Source organism: Lissotriton helveticus, chromosome 4_1 (assembly GCF_964261635.1).
Source record: "Lissotriton helveticus chromosome 4_1, aLisHel1.1, whole genome shotgun sequence".
Classification (NCBI taxonomy): Eukaryota; Metazoa; Chordata; class Amphibia; order Caudata; family Salamandridae; genus Lissotriton; species Lissotriton helveticus.
Window position 1 is genome coordinate 1,843,346,585 of NC_136063.1, and position 17,646 is coordinate 1,843,364,230.

At 43.8% G+C, this 17,646-nt stretch overlaps 1 protein-coding gene across 13 annotated transcripts in view; it reads right to left on the minus strand.

The window, feature by feature from the left end:
* LOC144829388 (uncharacterized) overlaps nucleotides 1–17,646 on the minus strand; it is a 335,948-nt gene that overhangs the window by 223,771 nt on the left and 94,531 nt on the right. The window contains exons 4-5 of one of the 13 annotated variants that reach the window (XR_013610643.1): nucleotides 4,008–4,256; nucleotides 2,241–2,655 (exon numbers count right to left, since the gene is read on the minus strand). The exons of 11 other annotated variants lie outside the window; for them this stretch is intronic. Coding sequence is in view for 1 of the 2 variants with exons in the window: in XM_078688499.1 (XP_078544625.1) it covers nucleotides 4,211–4,256 (46 nt within the window). In the remaining variant the exon portion in view is untranslated. Of the gene's footprint in view, nucleotides 1–2,240; nucleotides 4,257–17,646 lie in introns of those variants that run through there. One more of the 13 variants, XM_078688499.1, reaches the window with a different exon arrangement.

The following is a 17,646-nucleotide window of genomic DNA, read 5'->3' on the forward strand; positions in this document are numbered from 1 at the left end:
GAGCCTGTGTTGAGTGCATTGGTAGCATGTCTCGATAAACAAAAACCTAAAGGGAAAATACTGATTCCATCCTTTATGTGGTGCCTAGTTCCAGCCCTATCCAGGATCAGCTTGACGATCTGCGGGGACCCAAAATTCAATATGACACAGTCCCCTCTACAGGTTTTGACAGAGTTCCCTACCCAGGTAATCCTGCGAGTCATTTCAAATTCTTTAAATAAACGACTGCCTAGTCCCGTCCGATTGTTTAAGTGGTGAAGCGCCTTATTTCTAAGAGAAACCCAATGTTCTTCCACACCACTCTGCAGGGGGGGAACATTTGTCAAGATTACAGTGTATGGAGTCACCTCGGGAGGTAAGTTTAACCTATCTGCTCTATATTGGTGTACGTGATCACCCTGCCCCGGGACATTATTTGTGTCACTACTAAGATAATCCGTTGACCTTTTGTTAGAAAGCGGGACATGCTCTATTGATTATAGGTGCTTCGATGGTTGTAATGCCGCCTTCATCAGCCACAGTAGGAGTCTGGTTTGACACAACCCCCAAAATCAGAGTCGAGGTACAAGACACACTAGGCCCTCCACTCAATGAATTGCATACAGGAGAAAAAAGCTGATTTTCAATTCTGCTCAACCTAGAATCAATTTCGAAGAGTTTGGAGGAGATAGGTTTCAGTAATTCTAATAACTTCTCCTCTAGTTTAGTTACAATACGGTTTTCCACATCACAGGATGCCTGCTCTGGCCATACTTGTGTGCTAATATCCACCAAACTCTGGATTACTTGAGCTGGCGGCCTCATGCGCACTCCCTTTCTTTCCCAGTGTGCCTCCCCTTGTTTTCAACACTTTACTGGCCTGTTGTAAAGTGGCCGGAATACCGCCCGCTTTCCTTTTAGTTGGGACAATGCTAGCCGAACACTTCCCCTTGCTGACTTCATTCAATCATTGTTGGCGAGTCAATATTTTAGGGGGGGAAGAGGGGGTAGAAGATTGTACCCCCGCTTTATGAGAGGCATCCTCCAATGACTCTGATGATAATAATAATGGTCCCTGAAGCTGCTGTATTTCCACCTGGCCATCTACAGTATCAACTGGTCCGGCTGACTCTAACAGCAATAATGGGCCAGTCGAGGGAACACCGATGGAGGAACGACGATGGTCCATGGAAAGACGACTTTGGGTTAATTCAATCTCGCTGCACAATACCGATTCTGCTCTTACTAAGAAAGCATTGAGTGTTCCCACTACCCCTGAACCCCCGCCCCTTTGCTACTGCCCTTACTCATAGTCGTGGGTGACAAACAGTTTATAAAACTAAAAAATACGCAAATATCAATAAAAAGACACCTCCAGAGAATATAAAGTCACTAACCACTTCACAAGATGAATGAAAATGTCACTATAAGGGAGTGGCCCATCCCAGCCTCCTCCTGGTTAAGACGGGAGCGGACCCAAGGCAGCCCCACGAGTGGCCAGCACAAACGGAGGATATCGCGGGTGCAAGGACCCCTCCGTACTCCAAGGACGTGAAAACCAGCCCCCAACAGAGATCCTGGGCTGCGGTGAGTAGAAAAGAGTCCCGCACTACGGGAGGCGATGAACTGATTTAAGCGCCTCTGGGCGCTTAGAAGTTACTTCGGTGGTGGCGCCACTTAGAGGAGCCTGCGAGATGTAGTCCTGGGAGCCCAAGGCAGCCCCACGAGTAGCCAGCACAAACGGAGGAAATCGCGGGTGCAAGGACCCCTCCGTACTCCAAGGACATGAAAACCGGCCCCCAACAGAGATCCTGGGCTTCGGTGAGTAGAAAAGAGGCATTTTCTACAAGTCCATGGACCTCTAAGCAATAACTACACAGAGTTAACCTAGTTTTGCCATAATAATTGAAGGTGGATCTTGTTTAATTTTGTGATTTGTACTAATATTCACATGTGCATAGCATGGAAAAAAAACGGCCATCACTAACCTCTGCCCAGTATCTCTCTCCCATACAAGACCAGTTTTTTTTAGGATTATGTCTGGCGGATACAGTGAATGTATAACCAGGTAGGTCCAGCTTTGGACTAACTTTGCTAAGTCTAAGGTAAAGAAAGAATACCGGGGGTATAGTAATGGTGTGCATCTGTTGTGAGAGGCAGCGTACATAGTACCTCTATTGGTACGCCACCCCCCACAGCACCCCACAACATTCACACAATAATATACAGACACAGTGTTATTTGGAAAAGAAGCTGCAGGTTTATTTGATTTACAAATAAAAGGTGGGTTATCTTACAGGCGATCCTGTCCGCCCCGCAACCCCTAGTTGCAGGGTACCTGAAGTTTAGCCAAAGAACCACCAGCGGCCATAGCCCGGTGTTGTACCTGGGAGGATCTACTCCTCCCACCGGTGAACTTATCGTCCACCCCACTCCGCCCTCTGAACAAGGGAGAGTGAACTCACACCTTCCTCAGCCGGGCGAAACGTTATCTGGCAAGCCCCCAGTTGCTCAGGTTTACAACCGCCCTAAGGACTAACGCGGCGTTGTCGTACTCCAAGTTCCCAAGAAGGACCCCTTGGAGCATGTATGACTTATGCACGGTGCATTTTGCACTGGAGGCTTCAGGTCCTGTTCCTGCGCCTTTCCTGTTTTGGGATCGCCCTGTAACTCCTCCTGCAACAAGAGACACAAATATTAATAGCGGTCCCCCTCCTCACTTCCCACCCTTACATCGGGTGAGCGGTAGGGAGGGGAATTGGTAAGGTGATCTAAGGGGCCTGAAAAGGGGAGGGGGAGCTACCTAACAGCCAGAGCGGCTGAGGAGGCCAGGGAGCAGCCTAGGACGCGACCTGGCTGGAGAGGGGAGCAGCAGCAAAGAGAGCGCGAGGGAGAAGGGGCCACCCCTATATACTCATGGCCCCGCCCCCTCCCCAGTCGCTCGCTCGCGCCGCCCCCCCAAGGATGTGCTTCCTGGCTGCCCTCAGCGGTACTACGGGGGGCTGCCCTCCAATGGGGTCCCTTGCAGGGACCACAGGCATCCTGCATAGTGCCTCTATCGGTACGCCACCCCCCACAGCACCCCACAACATTCACACAATATTATACAGATACAGTGACAGTGTTATTTGGAAAATAAGCTGCAGGTTTATTTGATATACAAATAAAAGGTGGGTTATCTTACAGGCGATCCCGTCCGCCCCGCAACCCCTAGTTGCAGGGTACCTGAAGTTTAGCCAAAGAACCACCAGCGGCCATAGCCCGGTGTTGTACCTGGGAGGATCTACTCCTCCCACCGGTGAACCTATCGTCCACCCCACTCCGCCCTCTGAACAAGGGAGAGTGAACTCACACCTTCCTCAGCCGGGCGAAGCGTTATCTGGCAAGCCCCCAGTTGCTCAGGTTTACAACCGCCCTAAGGACTAACGGGGTGCCGTCGTACTCCAAGTTCCCAAGAAGGACCCCTTGGAGCATGTATGACTTATGCACAGTGCGTTTTGCACTGGAGGCTTCAGGTCCTGTTCCTGCACCTTTCCTGTTTTGGGATCGCCCTGTAACTCCTCCACAGCCCTGGGTGTGGCCTCCACTTCACCCAGAGCCCCCACCACTTACCTCCTCACCTCAGCTATGGGATCTAGCCCTATCCCTGTCCTGGCAAGCCAAGATTGGCCATTCCTGAGTACAGGTGTTGCCAAACACTCATACCACCATTGATGAGGCCAAGGATGCTCTGACCCCATGTTCCCCTCAGAGTCAGCACCCTGCCTCTCCCTAAACGACTGGCAGCCAGCTACTGCCTGTGTCTTGGTTAGGGACTGGAGTGTTCGTCTGTCCCCGGGTTGCTGAAGCAGTGCCCTAACCAAGAGCCTATACTATGCTGTGGCAGCTATGGGACACTACAGTTTTCCTTACTTCCTTCCCTGCCGGAAGATGTTTTCTAAGCTCTCCTGCTAGAGACAGACTAACCTCCACTTAAATGTTGCCCCAGGTCAGCGATTGTGGCCAGAAATTAATGTAAATAATTTTACCTGTTCTAAAACTACACTTCTTCTGTACCGCTTCCAGCTGATGTTACAATTTCTGATAAGGTGGTGCGAGGTAGTGTTGTGGACAAGGGTGTTGGCACTCTAGTTCTTCATTTTGTAGCCGAAGGCGCACTGGATATTCGTGCATTTCTTTGCAATATCTTGCCCTCTGCTTTTAAGAAATTTAACTTGTGACAGAGTTGAGGTTATTGCCCTCGTCCCACTACGCCATATATAGATGAATCGTGTGGTCTGCAACAAAGAGATAGTTACTTTTAAGGACACTCCTTGTACCAAACGGAATAGCGTTATCAATTACATTGAGCTTCAAGTGTATGCTGAGCACCACCAAATAAGGATTCCATTACCATATTACTTTATAGCTGATATCAATTGACCTACACTGGTGTTAGAGCGGGACGTTCGCCGTGTGCGCCTTTCTTATTCGTTTTCCCCTTTTGAACAAGAGTCAGGATCATATCGTTTCCTGAACGTCCCTATTCTATTAACGGACTGAAATTGGAAATATCGTCCAGAACCCAGTGACTTCTTGTATTTATAATGAAAACTGTGTGTATGAACATATGTATTTGTTTGTTATCATATAGTATTTACTTTTTGTTCTACTATATGATTTTAAAACAAGTTAATTAAAATTCAGCCCTTATTAATTTTCCTTGGGTTCTTCCCTACTGTCATTGTTTGCCACTTGTTTTTCCAATATATGACTGCCTAGGAATTTTATTTCACACGGTACACCAGATACGCCAGGTGGAGACATGTTTTTTTTATACTTTAACGAGTTGTCAAAGTACTTGAAGGGTTTACTGATTTATTTTATACTAACTTAAGTTTGTTTGCAGCATCTAATTTTCCCGTGATTTTCAAACTAGTTAATAAAAAATTCAGCCCTTATTAATTTTCCTTGGGTTCTTCCCTACTGTCATTGTTTGCCACTTGTTTTTCCAATATATGACTGCCTAGGAATTTTATTTCACACGGTACACCAGATACGCCAGGTGGAGACATGTTTTTAAATACTTTAACGAGTTGTCAAAGTACTTGAAGTGTTTACTGATTTATTTTATACTAACTTAAGTTTGTTTGCAGCATCTAATTTTCCCATGTGCATGTTTGTTTTGTTAATTAACTAAGGAGAGACATGCTGACCAGATTTATTAATGTATTTATTAACTATGTGTTACTTGCTTAGGGTTGGATAACATGCACGATGTTCTTAAATATGTTTTAGCATGCATGAGTGTTTTAATTGGGAGTACTACTGGTGATTGGGATGGTTGCCAGCTGTAGAGACAGCACTTGTCATCCTTGCTGTCACTCCCCCGAGAGGGCTTAAGAAGAAAGCCCATGCACTGGCATCGTATTATCTTTTGGGCTGTACTCACTGTCTTACACTGCTCTTATGGTACATTGGTTGGTTTATTAAATTCTATACTTGCAGCCAAACTCTGCTCACAAATTCCCGCCAGATTTTGTGACAGAGACTCGATCACCTGTCCCTTCATATACAGGCAAATTTCAGCAGTGACCATTTATTGGTCAAGGTAACAGAACCAGGTGTGCAGCGGCATGGACTGTGGGGGATTTTGCACCAAAAGGTATTACTTTAGAATAAACATGTTCCCTGTATTAGATTAAAAATTATCTCACTCAGTTAATCCATGAAGGCGAAAATTAACCAGCACTATTCGCCGAACAGACATAAGCGGAATTAAAGACAAACTCAAACTGCTATGAAAATTATTCTTTAAAATTAGCAAACTTAAACGACGCTGCAGGTTGGCCCGCACGGAAAATGGAAAATTCCTCACCAGCCGGTGCAGCCAGTCACATTTTCTCTAAGAGCCACCTTGAAGGGCACGAGGGCCAATGCAGTGTTGTTTTTACCCGTCTGCCCGTGAGAACATTGTTTTACTTTTCTTATGCTCCTATAGTGCCACATCATGTTTGTGCCGACACATTTCAATGTAAAATGAAGCCGCGATACACCGCCTGAATGTCGTTATTGCCTTCGCTCTAATACTTGTGAGCTTCCCTAACCCTCTTTCTCACTCTTAAGAGGCAGATATATGCTGGATTTACCATTGAACTTACTGAATTCTTTGTACTTAAGATCTGGGTGCGTTGAGGCCACTTTACCTATGATAAATGTTATGTATTTTGTCTTACTAATTCTTTAACTCATCCCATAGAACTGCGGCAAGTGTATCCTTCTTACTGATAATGATACAATGTAATTTAATTTCTAGAACTTCCCAAAGATAGAGACGAGTTCATACGGGGAGCACCAGAATCTGTATAGGGCCACACTCCTCCTGGTCTTAGCCTTTGGCGCGCTCGGGATACATTTATGTGAGACAGGTTTGCCCGACGACACCCGTTGGCAAGTTGTATTATCTGTAACCCAAAATTGATCTATTCTAAAGCATTCCCACACTCCTAGCCACGTTTTTGCTAAACAAGTGGCATAAAAGAATCAGGTAACGATCTGTGTACCAAACGCCTGCTTTTACTCCTATAAAAGGAAGGTCTGCCTGCTAGTTTGACGCTTTGGAGCTGGGAAACCGAGGTGCGAGCCTCATGGACACCTCCACCTCCTGTGATTCTGGGCCAATCACTCCATATCCCTGCGCCTTCCACAAATATGAATGTGACCTTGAGCAACGCAACTGTTGCCCATGAGGCATTCCAATGCTTTTGGGTCATGTTTGCGCTATATAAAACTGCACAATTAATAATAAATAAAGCGTTTTTTTCATGTATATAGATGCATGACATGGTTACCTGAAGCGCCAAGGACAAGGTGTTCAGACTTGGACTTCCTTTGGCAGCCTGTTTAGGATTGTTGGTTAAATTGGTTCGCCTACGACACCCCTAATGCATGTATTTTCCATTCCTTCCGCTTCCCTCCGTTCATTCCCGCCGAAGCGAATGCAAACACTTAATGCAAGTACACATACGTTAGGCCCATAACATGCATTTTTTAACGTTTTCTGCGGTGTCTCCCCCTTGCATATTACCCCTAAACGCCCCGAATATGGTAAGACCTTCTTTGGCCTGGGCAGTTCTCAGTGCGGGCACCGGGAGAATTGATCCCGGACCGGGGCAAGGGCGCCCGCACCCAGACTGGCCGGTCCCTAACCGCTTTGGGGAAAGCAGAGAGTCTGCGAGCTTCTGCAGTACTGCTAGTTTTGTCATTGCCTTGCCCTTCCGCCCATATTCCCCAGAATTGCCCCTTCTAACTGCAGAGATATAATCTGACGTAGTAGGAGAAATGCTTAAGCGTGTTAACGCAATATACTGAATTTTGAGGACACTGTATTACATTAGAGCATGAACTTTGTTTCATGATTTGCATGCCAAATATTCCAAAACTTTGTACTCGCTCGGGCTATTAGCCAGTGCTAATCCTTGGCTCGCCTTTTGCTTGACTCCCCCTTTGAACGCAACGCAGCAATTTTGAGCATACCAAAGTGTGACGCCCAACTGATATTTTGCTGCCTAAGTCACTGCATCCATATATATAATACAATAGGTAACATTACGTCCTTATCGTGGTTGCTTGCTGCGTAATGCAAATAAGCAACAACTATGGCGTTGTTGGCATAATATTTCAGATGCCCCATGTCTTAAATGGTAAGACTGTGAATGAACTCGAACGGGACTCGTTGACTAAAATCAGAGGCAGAGAAAGGAGGCAGTGCTGCCGGGTAAAATTATTGTCACCCCGATCGTGAGGACAAAATAGAGAACCAGATAGGTGCCCGTCTCAGCACCTGCTTCCAACCCGTCCCACTTAAATCCCCGACTTTATATCTCACTTTTTTAATAAATAATAAGTGTTGCGTTCTCATACCAGCCGGGCTCTGCGACCAGCTTGCCATCGATGTACTTGACCTTAACACATGTATTTGTTGTTTCTTCCCACATGAAAATTGTGCGTTGTTTTGATAGTGCATATTGTGATACATTTGGCCGCACTGGCACGCTGTGTATCTATATGCGTACGTGCGTGCATCCGCTCAGTGCCTGCCTGCGTCTGCCTTGAAGTCTGCTTTGTCAAATGATTGCACTCTTCCGGTAAACGTAAACACCGCTTTGAAATTATAACATTAGGGAAGGTCAACGCAGGCCCATTCTCACCCTGTTCTAGTTATTACTATGTTTAAAGGTTAGACAAAGAGGAATACACCCCAAGGCCTCAAGGATGAAATGGCGTCTAGCCCGGGTGATGCTTAATTTCAAAACACAAACTTGCGTTAGTTGTATCACATTCCTATTTGCGGTTCATGAGCTTTCGATTGCAGGATCTCCTTTTCGGGTCCAGAGAGCGTAGCTTAAAACAATGGTAAAAGATTTTGTTGAGCCCTCCAGTTTTGCAGCGTTTAAGCTAAGCCTCAGCAGAGCCCCTTATCACAACGAGACACCCCCCCCCCCCCGAGGATTTAGCTCATCCTCACTGAGAAAAGCGGGATACTTCAGTTCGAGTTATAATCCATCTACTGATGGAAGGAGCTTTTTTGTATCTGAATTGATGGAAGGAGTTTTTTGTATCCAAATAATTAAGGGAAACGATGTTTCTGCTCCTTTCCTGTTTTGGGATCGCCTTGTAACTCCTCCTGCAACAAGAGACACAAATATTAATAGCGGTCCCCCTCCCCACTTCCCACCCTTACATCGGGTGAGCGGTAGGGAGGGGAATTGGTAAGGTGATCTAAGGGGCCTGAAAAGGGGAGGGGGAGCTACCTAACAGCCAGAGCGGCTGAGGAGGCCAGGGAGCAGCCTAGGACGCGACCTGGCTGGAGAGGGGAGCAGCAGCAAAGAAAGCGCGAGGGAGGAGGGGCCACCCCTATATACTCATGGCTCGCGTCGCCCCCCCAAGGATGTGCTGCCTGGCTGCCCTCAGCGGTACTACGGGGGGCTGCCCTCCTATGGGGTCCCTTGCAGGGACCACGGGCATCCTGCATAACATTTGTTTGCCATTTTCACAAGATATGTGCGATACTTAGAGGAAGATGGAGCGCTAATGTCAGACGCTATATCCACTTTTGGATTTGAAGTATGTTTGAATGCCTGCGTCTCCTCACCATAAGTCATGGAGTAGGAACATTTAGTATACATATTTACCATATGGAAAACGTAACACTCAAACACAACCCACAAGGACCAAAATAGGCTCTTACATTTGATTCAAGTTACCCCTGGTCCGAGTGCAGGTTTAAAAGCAGTCTTTGCATTCTAAGTCCTTTTGTTAGAGCTATAATGATTTCTAGTGTGATAACAATTTCACTTTCATTATAAAACCTGCTGAAATTAAAATAGCTGTACCTAGATATGTGGTGTTTTCCTTTATCAAAGTTTACTAGTGTTGATATGAAGTTACACTGCTTTATCTGAGTATATTGATGTTGCTCATGTAAAGGTTATGACCTCCTGCGCTCATCCTTTAGCCCTGTATCGTATGGGTAGGGTCTAAAGCATGGTGCTTTCAGGGATTGCACCCACATTTGTTTTCTAGATTCAGCACAGTGCCTGATATGACTCATTATACACAGTCTTTGGGCAAGCGCAGCAGCATTTGAGTGTGGAGCTTGGCCTTCAGACAGGCCATACACCTACCCGTTTATTAAAGAAAGGCTCTATTTCACATGTTTTACCTTTTCACTGGTCCATTTAGATAAAAGAGTGTACCCAAAAATGCAGGGCCACTTGCTGTGTTGCTGTTTATATTAAGGATTGAGAGCAATGCCTCACTTTTTTACACCCCCTATGTCTTGCCTCTTTCTGGGTGTAACCCTTTGGAGTCAGCTGGTGTGTAAACTAAGATTGACTTGGCTCACGAGGTTTCATGGGTGACACGAGTGAACTTTGTTCACTGCACCAACAATTGAATGTGAAAAACAGTGTTTGTAGTCTTAAAAAACATAAAACAAAAAATAGTCAGTTGAAACTCTTTTGCGTCATGACACAGTCTTTGTAATGGATATAGATCCTGTGCATCCTCATCTGAGGACATTTCAATGTCATCAGGTTTATATGCAGCATAAATGTTCTAATGGAGAAAACTAATCAATATGTACTTGTTATCATCAGCTTACACAGTAGATGGATCAGCAAGTGATTGCAAATCCAAAGCAATCAGTGATGGTAAGAGTACTTCATTTGGAGGCTCAATTGATAATAGTGATTCAAGTCAAACCTCTGGCAACTCATTGAAGAGTGACACTGGCGACATGGATCCACTCTAATTTAACATCTTAAAGTAGGGACTGATGCTTTGCTCAGCATTATCCCCGGTTTGATTGCAATGGTTCAGGTCATTATTTATGCATCTGGTGTCTTATCTGTATCATTGACCAACTATTTTGACACATTCACAGGTTCTTGGATAAACAATATTGACTTCAAAGGAAGACATGTAAATGATTTTCCAAAACTAGAGAAAATTGAGTCTCAGACAGCTCAAGATGGATTCTGTCCTTTTGGATTTTATGTCAGCCCTGGCTTATAAGTCTGAATTGCGATGTCATGTATATGGGGAGATGTATAGAGATTTTTCTAATTTTATTATGAAATCCACACACTCAGAACATTGATTTCATTAGATCTGTCATACACTTACAAAGCATTAAATGAGTATAAATGAATGTAACAATAAAAGGCATGATAACACTGATAGAGCGTGCAGGTCACCCGTCTATAATTTTACCAAAATACTCACCTAGGCCCATATACAAATTATTCACAATTTCTCAGATCAGGTAACCTGGGCACTGATTATCAGATATTGTACTACCTAGGTCCTATACCCTTGACTTACACTCCTGGACACTGGTATCAACAGCCGCCTCAACTTCTACGCTCCCACACGCCAACTTCGATCGACCGGCCACGCCCTCGCCTCTGTCCCCCGCATCCGAAGAGCCACCACAGGAGGAAGGTCCTTCTCCTACCTGGCCGCCAAGACTTGGAACTCCCTCCCGACCCACCTCCGCCTGACCCAGGACCACCTTGCCTTCAGGAGGCAGGTCAAGACCTGGCTGTTCGAGCAGTAGCGGACCCCCCTCCCCTAGCGCCTTGAGACCCTCCGGGTGAGTAGCGCGCTATATAAATGCTTTGATTGATTGATTGATTGGTATCCGTGGACCTATGGGATCAGGGAGTTTAGCATAATGGGTATGGTAGCAATACAATACTATACACTTATATAATAACCACAGACTCGAGAAGCTTTGAAAACCTTTATCTAATCTTCATCAAAAGTCATAAACCAAAGGTTTACAGCAAGCAAACTATCAATAACCAGAATCATGAAAAGTGTATAACTATGCAAACATATGTCATGCCAACCATTTAGAATTCTAAAGGGAAGGTAAGAACAGGGAACATACTGACATGAACTTATAGAAATCGGACTTGAAATGATGTCTTCTAAAAGAGGGGAAAAATAAGGGACATGCTAGTAGTCGCAGTTTATTTGCTTTCAAGAGGGTGGGTAAAAAGAGGGAACATGGATTATAGTGACGAAAATGAATTTACCATGTAACTATAGGGGAGGTAAGAAAATGGAACACGCTAATAATTCAGAATAACCACTTCAGTTTTCCTCAAAGGGGGGGTAAAGAATAGAATTGTCTATTTATTCATGAACAGTACTTATCATTCAACTATAGGGTAGGGAAAACAATGGTACATGCTAATAATGCAAGGTTTACGAATAAAGGAAGGGGAAGAAAAAGGAACATATGCAATTATAACTCCAGTAAGATTGAGGGAGGGTAAGAAAAGGACGCAACTATACCATTTGTTTCCCACACAGATTTATATTTACCTAGAACGGTGTGAAGACCAAACCTGGCCACGGGTCAGTTATGGACGGAAACCCCGAAAGTTGCAAACGCCAGTAGGCCAGAAAGTGCAGGTCAGAATCAGGACAGGGAAGCCATATTTGGATCAGAACCGGACCACCGAAAGTCGGTACCAGCACCCGCTATTCAGTTGCAACACCTGCGCTACTCCCTCTCTGCAGCTATCAGTCAAAACCCCGATTGGGTTATCGATTTCCCCAGCAAAGTGCTTCGCCAGCACTTCAGGTCCCAGAACCCCGATTGGGTCAGCGCGTCTTCTGACAGAGTGCTCCGCAGCACCTCTGTTCTCGATCAACTATTGAGTGCGTTGGGTCAGTGACAGGTCAGCTATTTGGACAAGTTGGACAAATTCTCTAGCTAAACCTACGCTAGTTATACTATTTTTCAGGTCAGTGTACCACCCCCCAAATGTTGCAAGTGTAAGAATCCTCAATTTTGATTGGACAAAGGAAGAGGACAGGTCATCACACCACCTAATAATTAGAATTTCATTGTCTCCTATTCAAATTAATGTTCCCGCCCATTGAATTCAGGTTCTCATGATGTCTTCACTTCATATAACAATGAACAGTCTATTGACAAATACATTGTAGTCTTTTGACTTCTTCTAAGTGGGGTCAAATTTGAGTTCCCAGGCACATCTTGGCTGTGGCTGCCATCTGGCTTGGGTTCAATAACACGAGTTCATCTTCTCGCTGTGGACGGTCATGCGCAGAAGGATTTTTCAAAATGGAGTAAGTAGCACCTCCCAGGCCCAAAGATTACGATACATGAAAAGCAAAGGAAACAATTTTAGAACACATAATAAAAGGAATACACTGTATACCATGAATCTCTACTCTATACCCATTACTTTATAATAAACTATAGCATTAGGATTAAGCTAAACGAACAGCTTAGCAAAAGCAGCAGTGCAAGCTTCTCGCATGTGAGAACACAAAGCAGCCATTTTAGCTCTAGTGCGCAGATGCGAACAGTTTACCACCAAGAAAAAGTATACGTCACGTCACATGGGTATGACCGACGCATCCGCAGTCTAAATTCCCACGTAGCAACTGCCATTTTAGGTGCAAGGGTATTAGTATTAGTAAACACATAATAAGCTTCTCTCGGACACCCGGTATATAGGGGAAATTGTAAGTTTAGTAAGACAAACATGTTGGTCACTTATTAATACTGGTATTTCGAGGTTCTTGAATACAAGCAAGTCGCTTTACGTGCGAATCCTTGCTCCATCAATCCCCTCTTTGATGATATTTTATATCATCACAATTAATGGAACCAGATCCCAACTTCTCATATTTCACCCATTTCAATCTCTTCAAACTTTCTATTTTGCTTTTTCTCAGCATTTTTATCAGGATGAGAATTGTTCATCTTTTTATAAATCTGGTTGTTCAATTCTTCTAATTCGAGCTCTTAAATATTCCTTTTCACTCCTCGCCTATTCACAGAATATTTCTTTTTGTGTTTTCTACATTTGCAGCAAATTATTATTCCGAATACTAATAAACGTATTCCCGCTATTGGCATCAGTATTTTGCTCACAAGACTTTTACCTAAATTAGAAAACCAACTACCTACGGCGGAGAGACCATCAGTAAGTCTCTTCACTGCACTGTCAACCTCCAGTGGTTTAAGCTCTTTTTCCAGATTTATAATATTCCTTACATACTTTTTAATTTCCACACTTTTGTCTGGTATGTAAGTGCAACAATGTTGCACTTTCAACATTCTGCAGACTCCGCCCTCTTTTGCCAATAACGTGTCAAGAGCAAGTCGATTTTGTAAAACCATTGATCTGATCGCAACCAATTCGGTATTGACCATCAGGAAACCTCCAGCAGTGTCAGTTGATAACTGATCCACCACTGTAGGGATCAATGCACTAAAAATATCACCTACTATTTCACCAACACTTTCTCTTTTACTACGTACTAATTAATTAGTTCTTTCATTGTTTCCAGTGATTTTTCCCACATTGTATATCTTTGGGAAGACAATACCAAAATAACAGCTCCCATACCAATGGTCGGGCAGTTTGAAATAAGCCTTGTTCCCACATAAATAATAAATTCCAGGAAACACAGGCTCTGACCCGTCTTTAAAACCCCAACCCCCAATAACCTTGTAATTGTGTTCGCATTCACTGGAACCAATGAATATATTGTTATAATAACTGGTTCTTTCTCTGTGAAGACAAAGTTTCCCCTTCTTTTCAAAATCCAGCAACATAGCAGCATTAGCCCCACCATTTGAGGTGCTCCCTATGCTTTCAGCCCATTTAGGAGTTTTCTGATTCTTGTCATTCACTTTCTTTTGGAAACTCTCTCTTCTTTTCTCCACCATATTCAGAAACATTTTCTGTTTCTCAAGTTATTTTTGTGTGCGTTATATATATTTATTTTACCTACAGTTAGAAAATATTCACTCATGTATCGTGCTATATCTCTAGTTGTATGTACAGGGTTTAGGTTTCTCCGTACACGAAGTTCAGAAAATATCACATCTAGATTAGAATAGTAATACTGTAATGGTACTCTTTTGTAAAATAAGCTGGTTAAAACACTACAGGAAATTCCATAGGTTAGGGGCAAATGGTGGTACGTCACACCCTCAGCTACTGAGGTAGGCAGCTTCATACAGACATAGCAGTCTTCTATTTCCATTGCTTCCACATAATGTACCAACAGGTTTGCAAATACATTTAAGTGAGTTCTGTTCTTGATTTTATTATAATGTAGTGCTTCCTCGTCTGGTGCTTCTAAATCTACCTTTGTTTGCGTAAGGCTAAGTGCTCTCTCTGGTGTATCTACTCTTTCTGGAGGTTTTCTCGTTTCTAGCTCCTCAGTGTCTTTGGGCAATTGACTAGTAGGGTACAGGTTTGTGTCTTTACTCATCATGTAAGGAATAGTTATTGTTAGTCCTATCCAAAGTATAAGTACTATTGCTATATTACATAAACATACTTTACAGCATGTTTTTAAACAACCTCGTTTGGTCTTCCATTAACAGAATGATCAGCCATTTTTGATTTCAAAGGAGAGTCAACCCCTCTTTGTAACTTTACACAGCCTCTTTTACCCTGTGTGAATTTCAGGTCGGTCTCACTTCTTTGTCAGTCTGGTCAGTTATCAATTCTTCATCACTTTCGTCACTTATTTCCAGGTTTTCAAAGTCTTTCAATACGAGATAAGTCCATTCAGGGCTTTGATATTTATTATTCAGTCTTTTTATTCGGGAACTCCTTCTTTTGGTTCGTATCACAGGTGGGTCACTTGAGACTTCATTCACCTGCTCAGGTTCTTCGTTGATTGTTTTTAATCGCAGTTTCAGTCTTTTAACAAATCTAGGTAATTTGTCTCCTTTTCTGAGTCTTTTAACTGGCACTGTGTCTTGGCCCTCTTCTAATGCTCTTTTATTTTCATTCAGTTGTGGCACATTGGTTTCAAGATCTTCTTCTGTTTTTCCCCCTAACGGACTAGTTCCAGGTCTTATTTCGGTTTCTTCTGCCTGGTCTCTAAACTGGCCTTGTTAAGGTATATGCTGGATTTGGCTTTGGTTTCTTTCATTTTCTTCTTCCTGAACACAATTGTCTATTCCTATCTGGTCCTGTTCAAGCTCTTTGAACTTTTGATTTTCTTCTGCTTGAACCTCTGCCCTAATTTTTATCTGTCCTCTTCTGGCTCAGGAGTTCTTGGAGGAGTGGCGATTACCTGCTCCTTCCCTATCTGGTCCTCCTCAGAATCAGTTTTGATTTGTATTTTGATGATCGAAGTATCTCCTTCTACGCCTGTCTCATCCTCACTCTCCCACTGTCTATCTAAATAGGTTTGTCTTCTTGTTCTCACAGGATCTATAGTCAGGTCGATTACTGGGACCCAATCATCTTGACTGGAGCTCGGTTGTTCCTCTTCAGCTACTTCTGGATCAAGTTCTTGAGACACTTCAGCTGCACAACCTTCAGCCTCAGTTTCTTCAGGTTCAGTCACTTTCTTCGTGTGACTGGCATGGATCCAATGTGGCACTCTTGCACATTTCACAGCTGCGATGGTAACCAGAATTACTTTTCGTGGTTTTCCCCACCTTGGTGTAAGGCAAGTTTTCCGAGTATGTTTCTTTATTACTACCCAATCACCTGGGTTCAGGTCATGTGCTGGAGTTGCTGGTATGGCTACAGCGTCTTCCCTTATCAGTTTGTATCCTGGCACCCATGCTTGCCGCATTGCTCTTCCCATCAGTATCTCATGGGTACTCAAGCCTGTGTTCCGGTCTGGAATACTTCTAAGTCCCATCAGAACAGGGAGCAAAGCATCTGGCCATTCCATTTGAGTTGATTTACACATTTTTCCCAATCTTGATTTGATTGTGCCAATCAATTGTTCTACCACTCCAGAAGCCTCTGGGCGATATGCACAGTGCAGTTTTTGGTTAATATTGAATGCTTCGCAAATTTGTTTTATTATTTCACTATCGAAATGTTTTCCTCTGTCTGATTCAATTGTAACTGGAAAACCGTACCGAGGTATAAGTTCCCTAAGTAACAATTTAGCTACAGTGATGCTATCATTCCTGCGTGTGGGGTAGGCTTCCACCCATTTTGAAAACAGGCAGACAATGACAAGAATGTACTTCATTCCTCGACAAGGGGGGACCTGAATGAAATCAAGTTGTAATCGTATAAAAGGGCCCTCTGCCTTTCCAATTTTTCCTGGCAACACTACCGTTTTCTTTCCTGGGTTAAATTGTTGACAAACCAGACACCTCTGGCAGAGTGCCTCTGCTATGTTTCTGAATTTCGAATTGAACCATGCCTGTCTAAATATGCGTATCATAGCATCTCTTTCCCACATGTGTGTCTTCATGTATCAACCTAGCCATAGGAACAAGCAGACAGTCTGGTAACACAGGCATACCATCAAGGTAAACAATGACACCATCTTCCACCCTTCTCTGACAACCAAATTTCTTCCAATTTTCCTTCTCTTTTGGCTCTGTTGTGTCCTGTAAGTCTCTCACTTCTTCCCACGTATTTATTCCTTCTAGCATCATAAGTTGCAGCTGTTTCCGTTTACCCCAACGTTTTTATTAATAGCCATTTTGTATTTTGCACAATGTTGGGCTAACTGGTCAGCATATCGATTACCTGCTGTCACTTTGTCATTGCCAGATTTGTGAGCAGCACACTTGACCACAGCCAATTCTTTTGGTAACTGGATTGCTTCCAGTAAATCTTGTACATAATTTCCATTTCTAATGGGAGTACCCGAAGAAGTCAGAAACTCCCTTTGCATCCACAATTGGCCAAAGTCATGCACAACCCCGTAACCATATTGGCTGTCAGAATATATGGTTACTTTCCAGTTCTTCCCAAATTTACAGGCTCTTGCCAATGCCACCAATTCAGCTACTTGTGCAGACTTGACTCCAGGTAAATAGGATGCTTCAACTGGACCTCCCAAAGTACACACTGAGTAAGCAGCGCTTAGGCCTCTTTCCTCATGTATCATACAAGAGCCATCTACAAACAGCTCATATTCTGTATTAGTTAAGGGCTCTTCTTTTATGTCAGGGCGTGGTTTTGTACTATACTCGGTCAGATCAATGCAGTCATGTTCAACTTCTCCCTTTACTTCTGCTGAGAGTGAATTTGGTAGTAGGGTAGCTGGATTCAAGATATTACATCGGGCAATGGTTACGTTTCCTGCACCTACAAGGATTCTCTCATACTTAGTCAGCCGACTAGGTGTGAG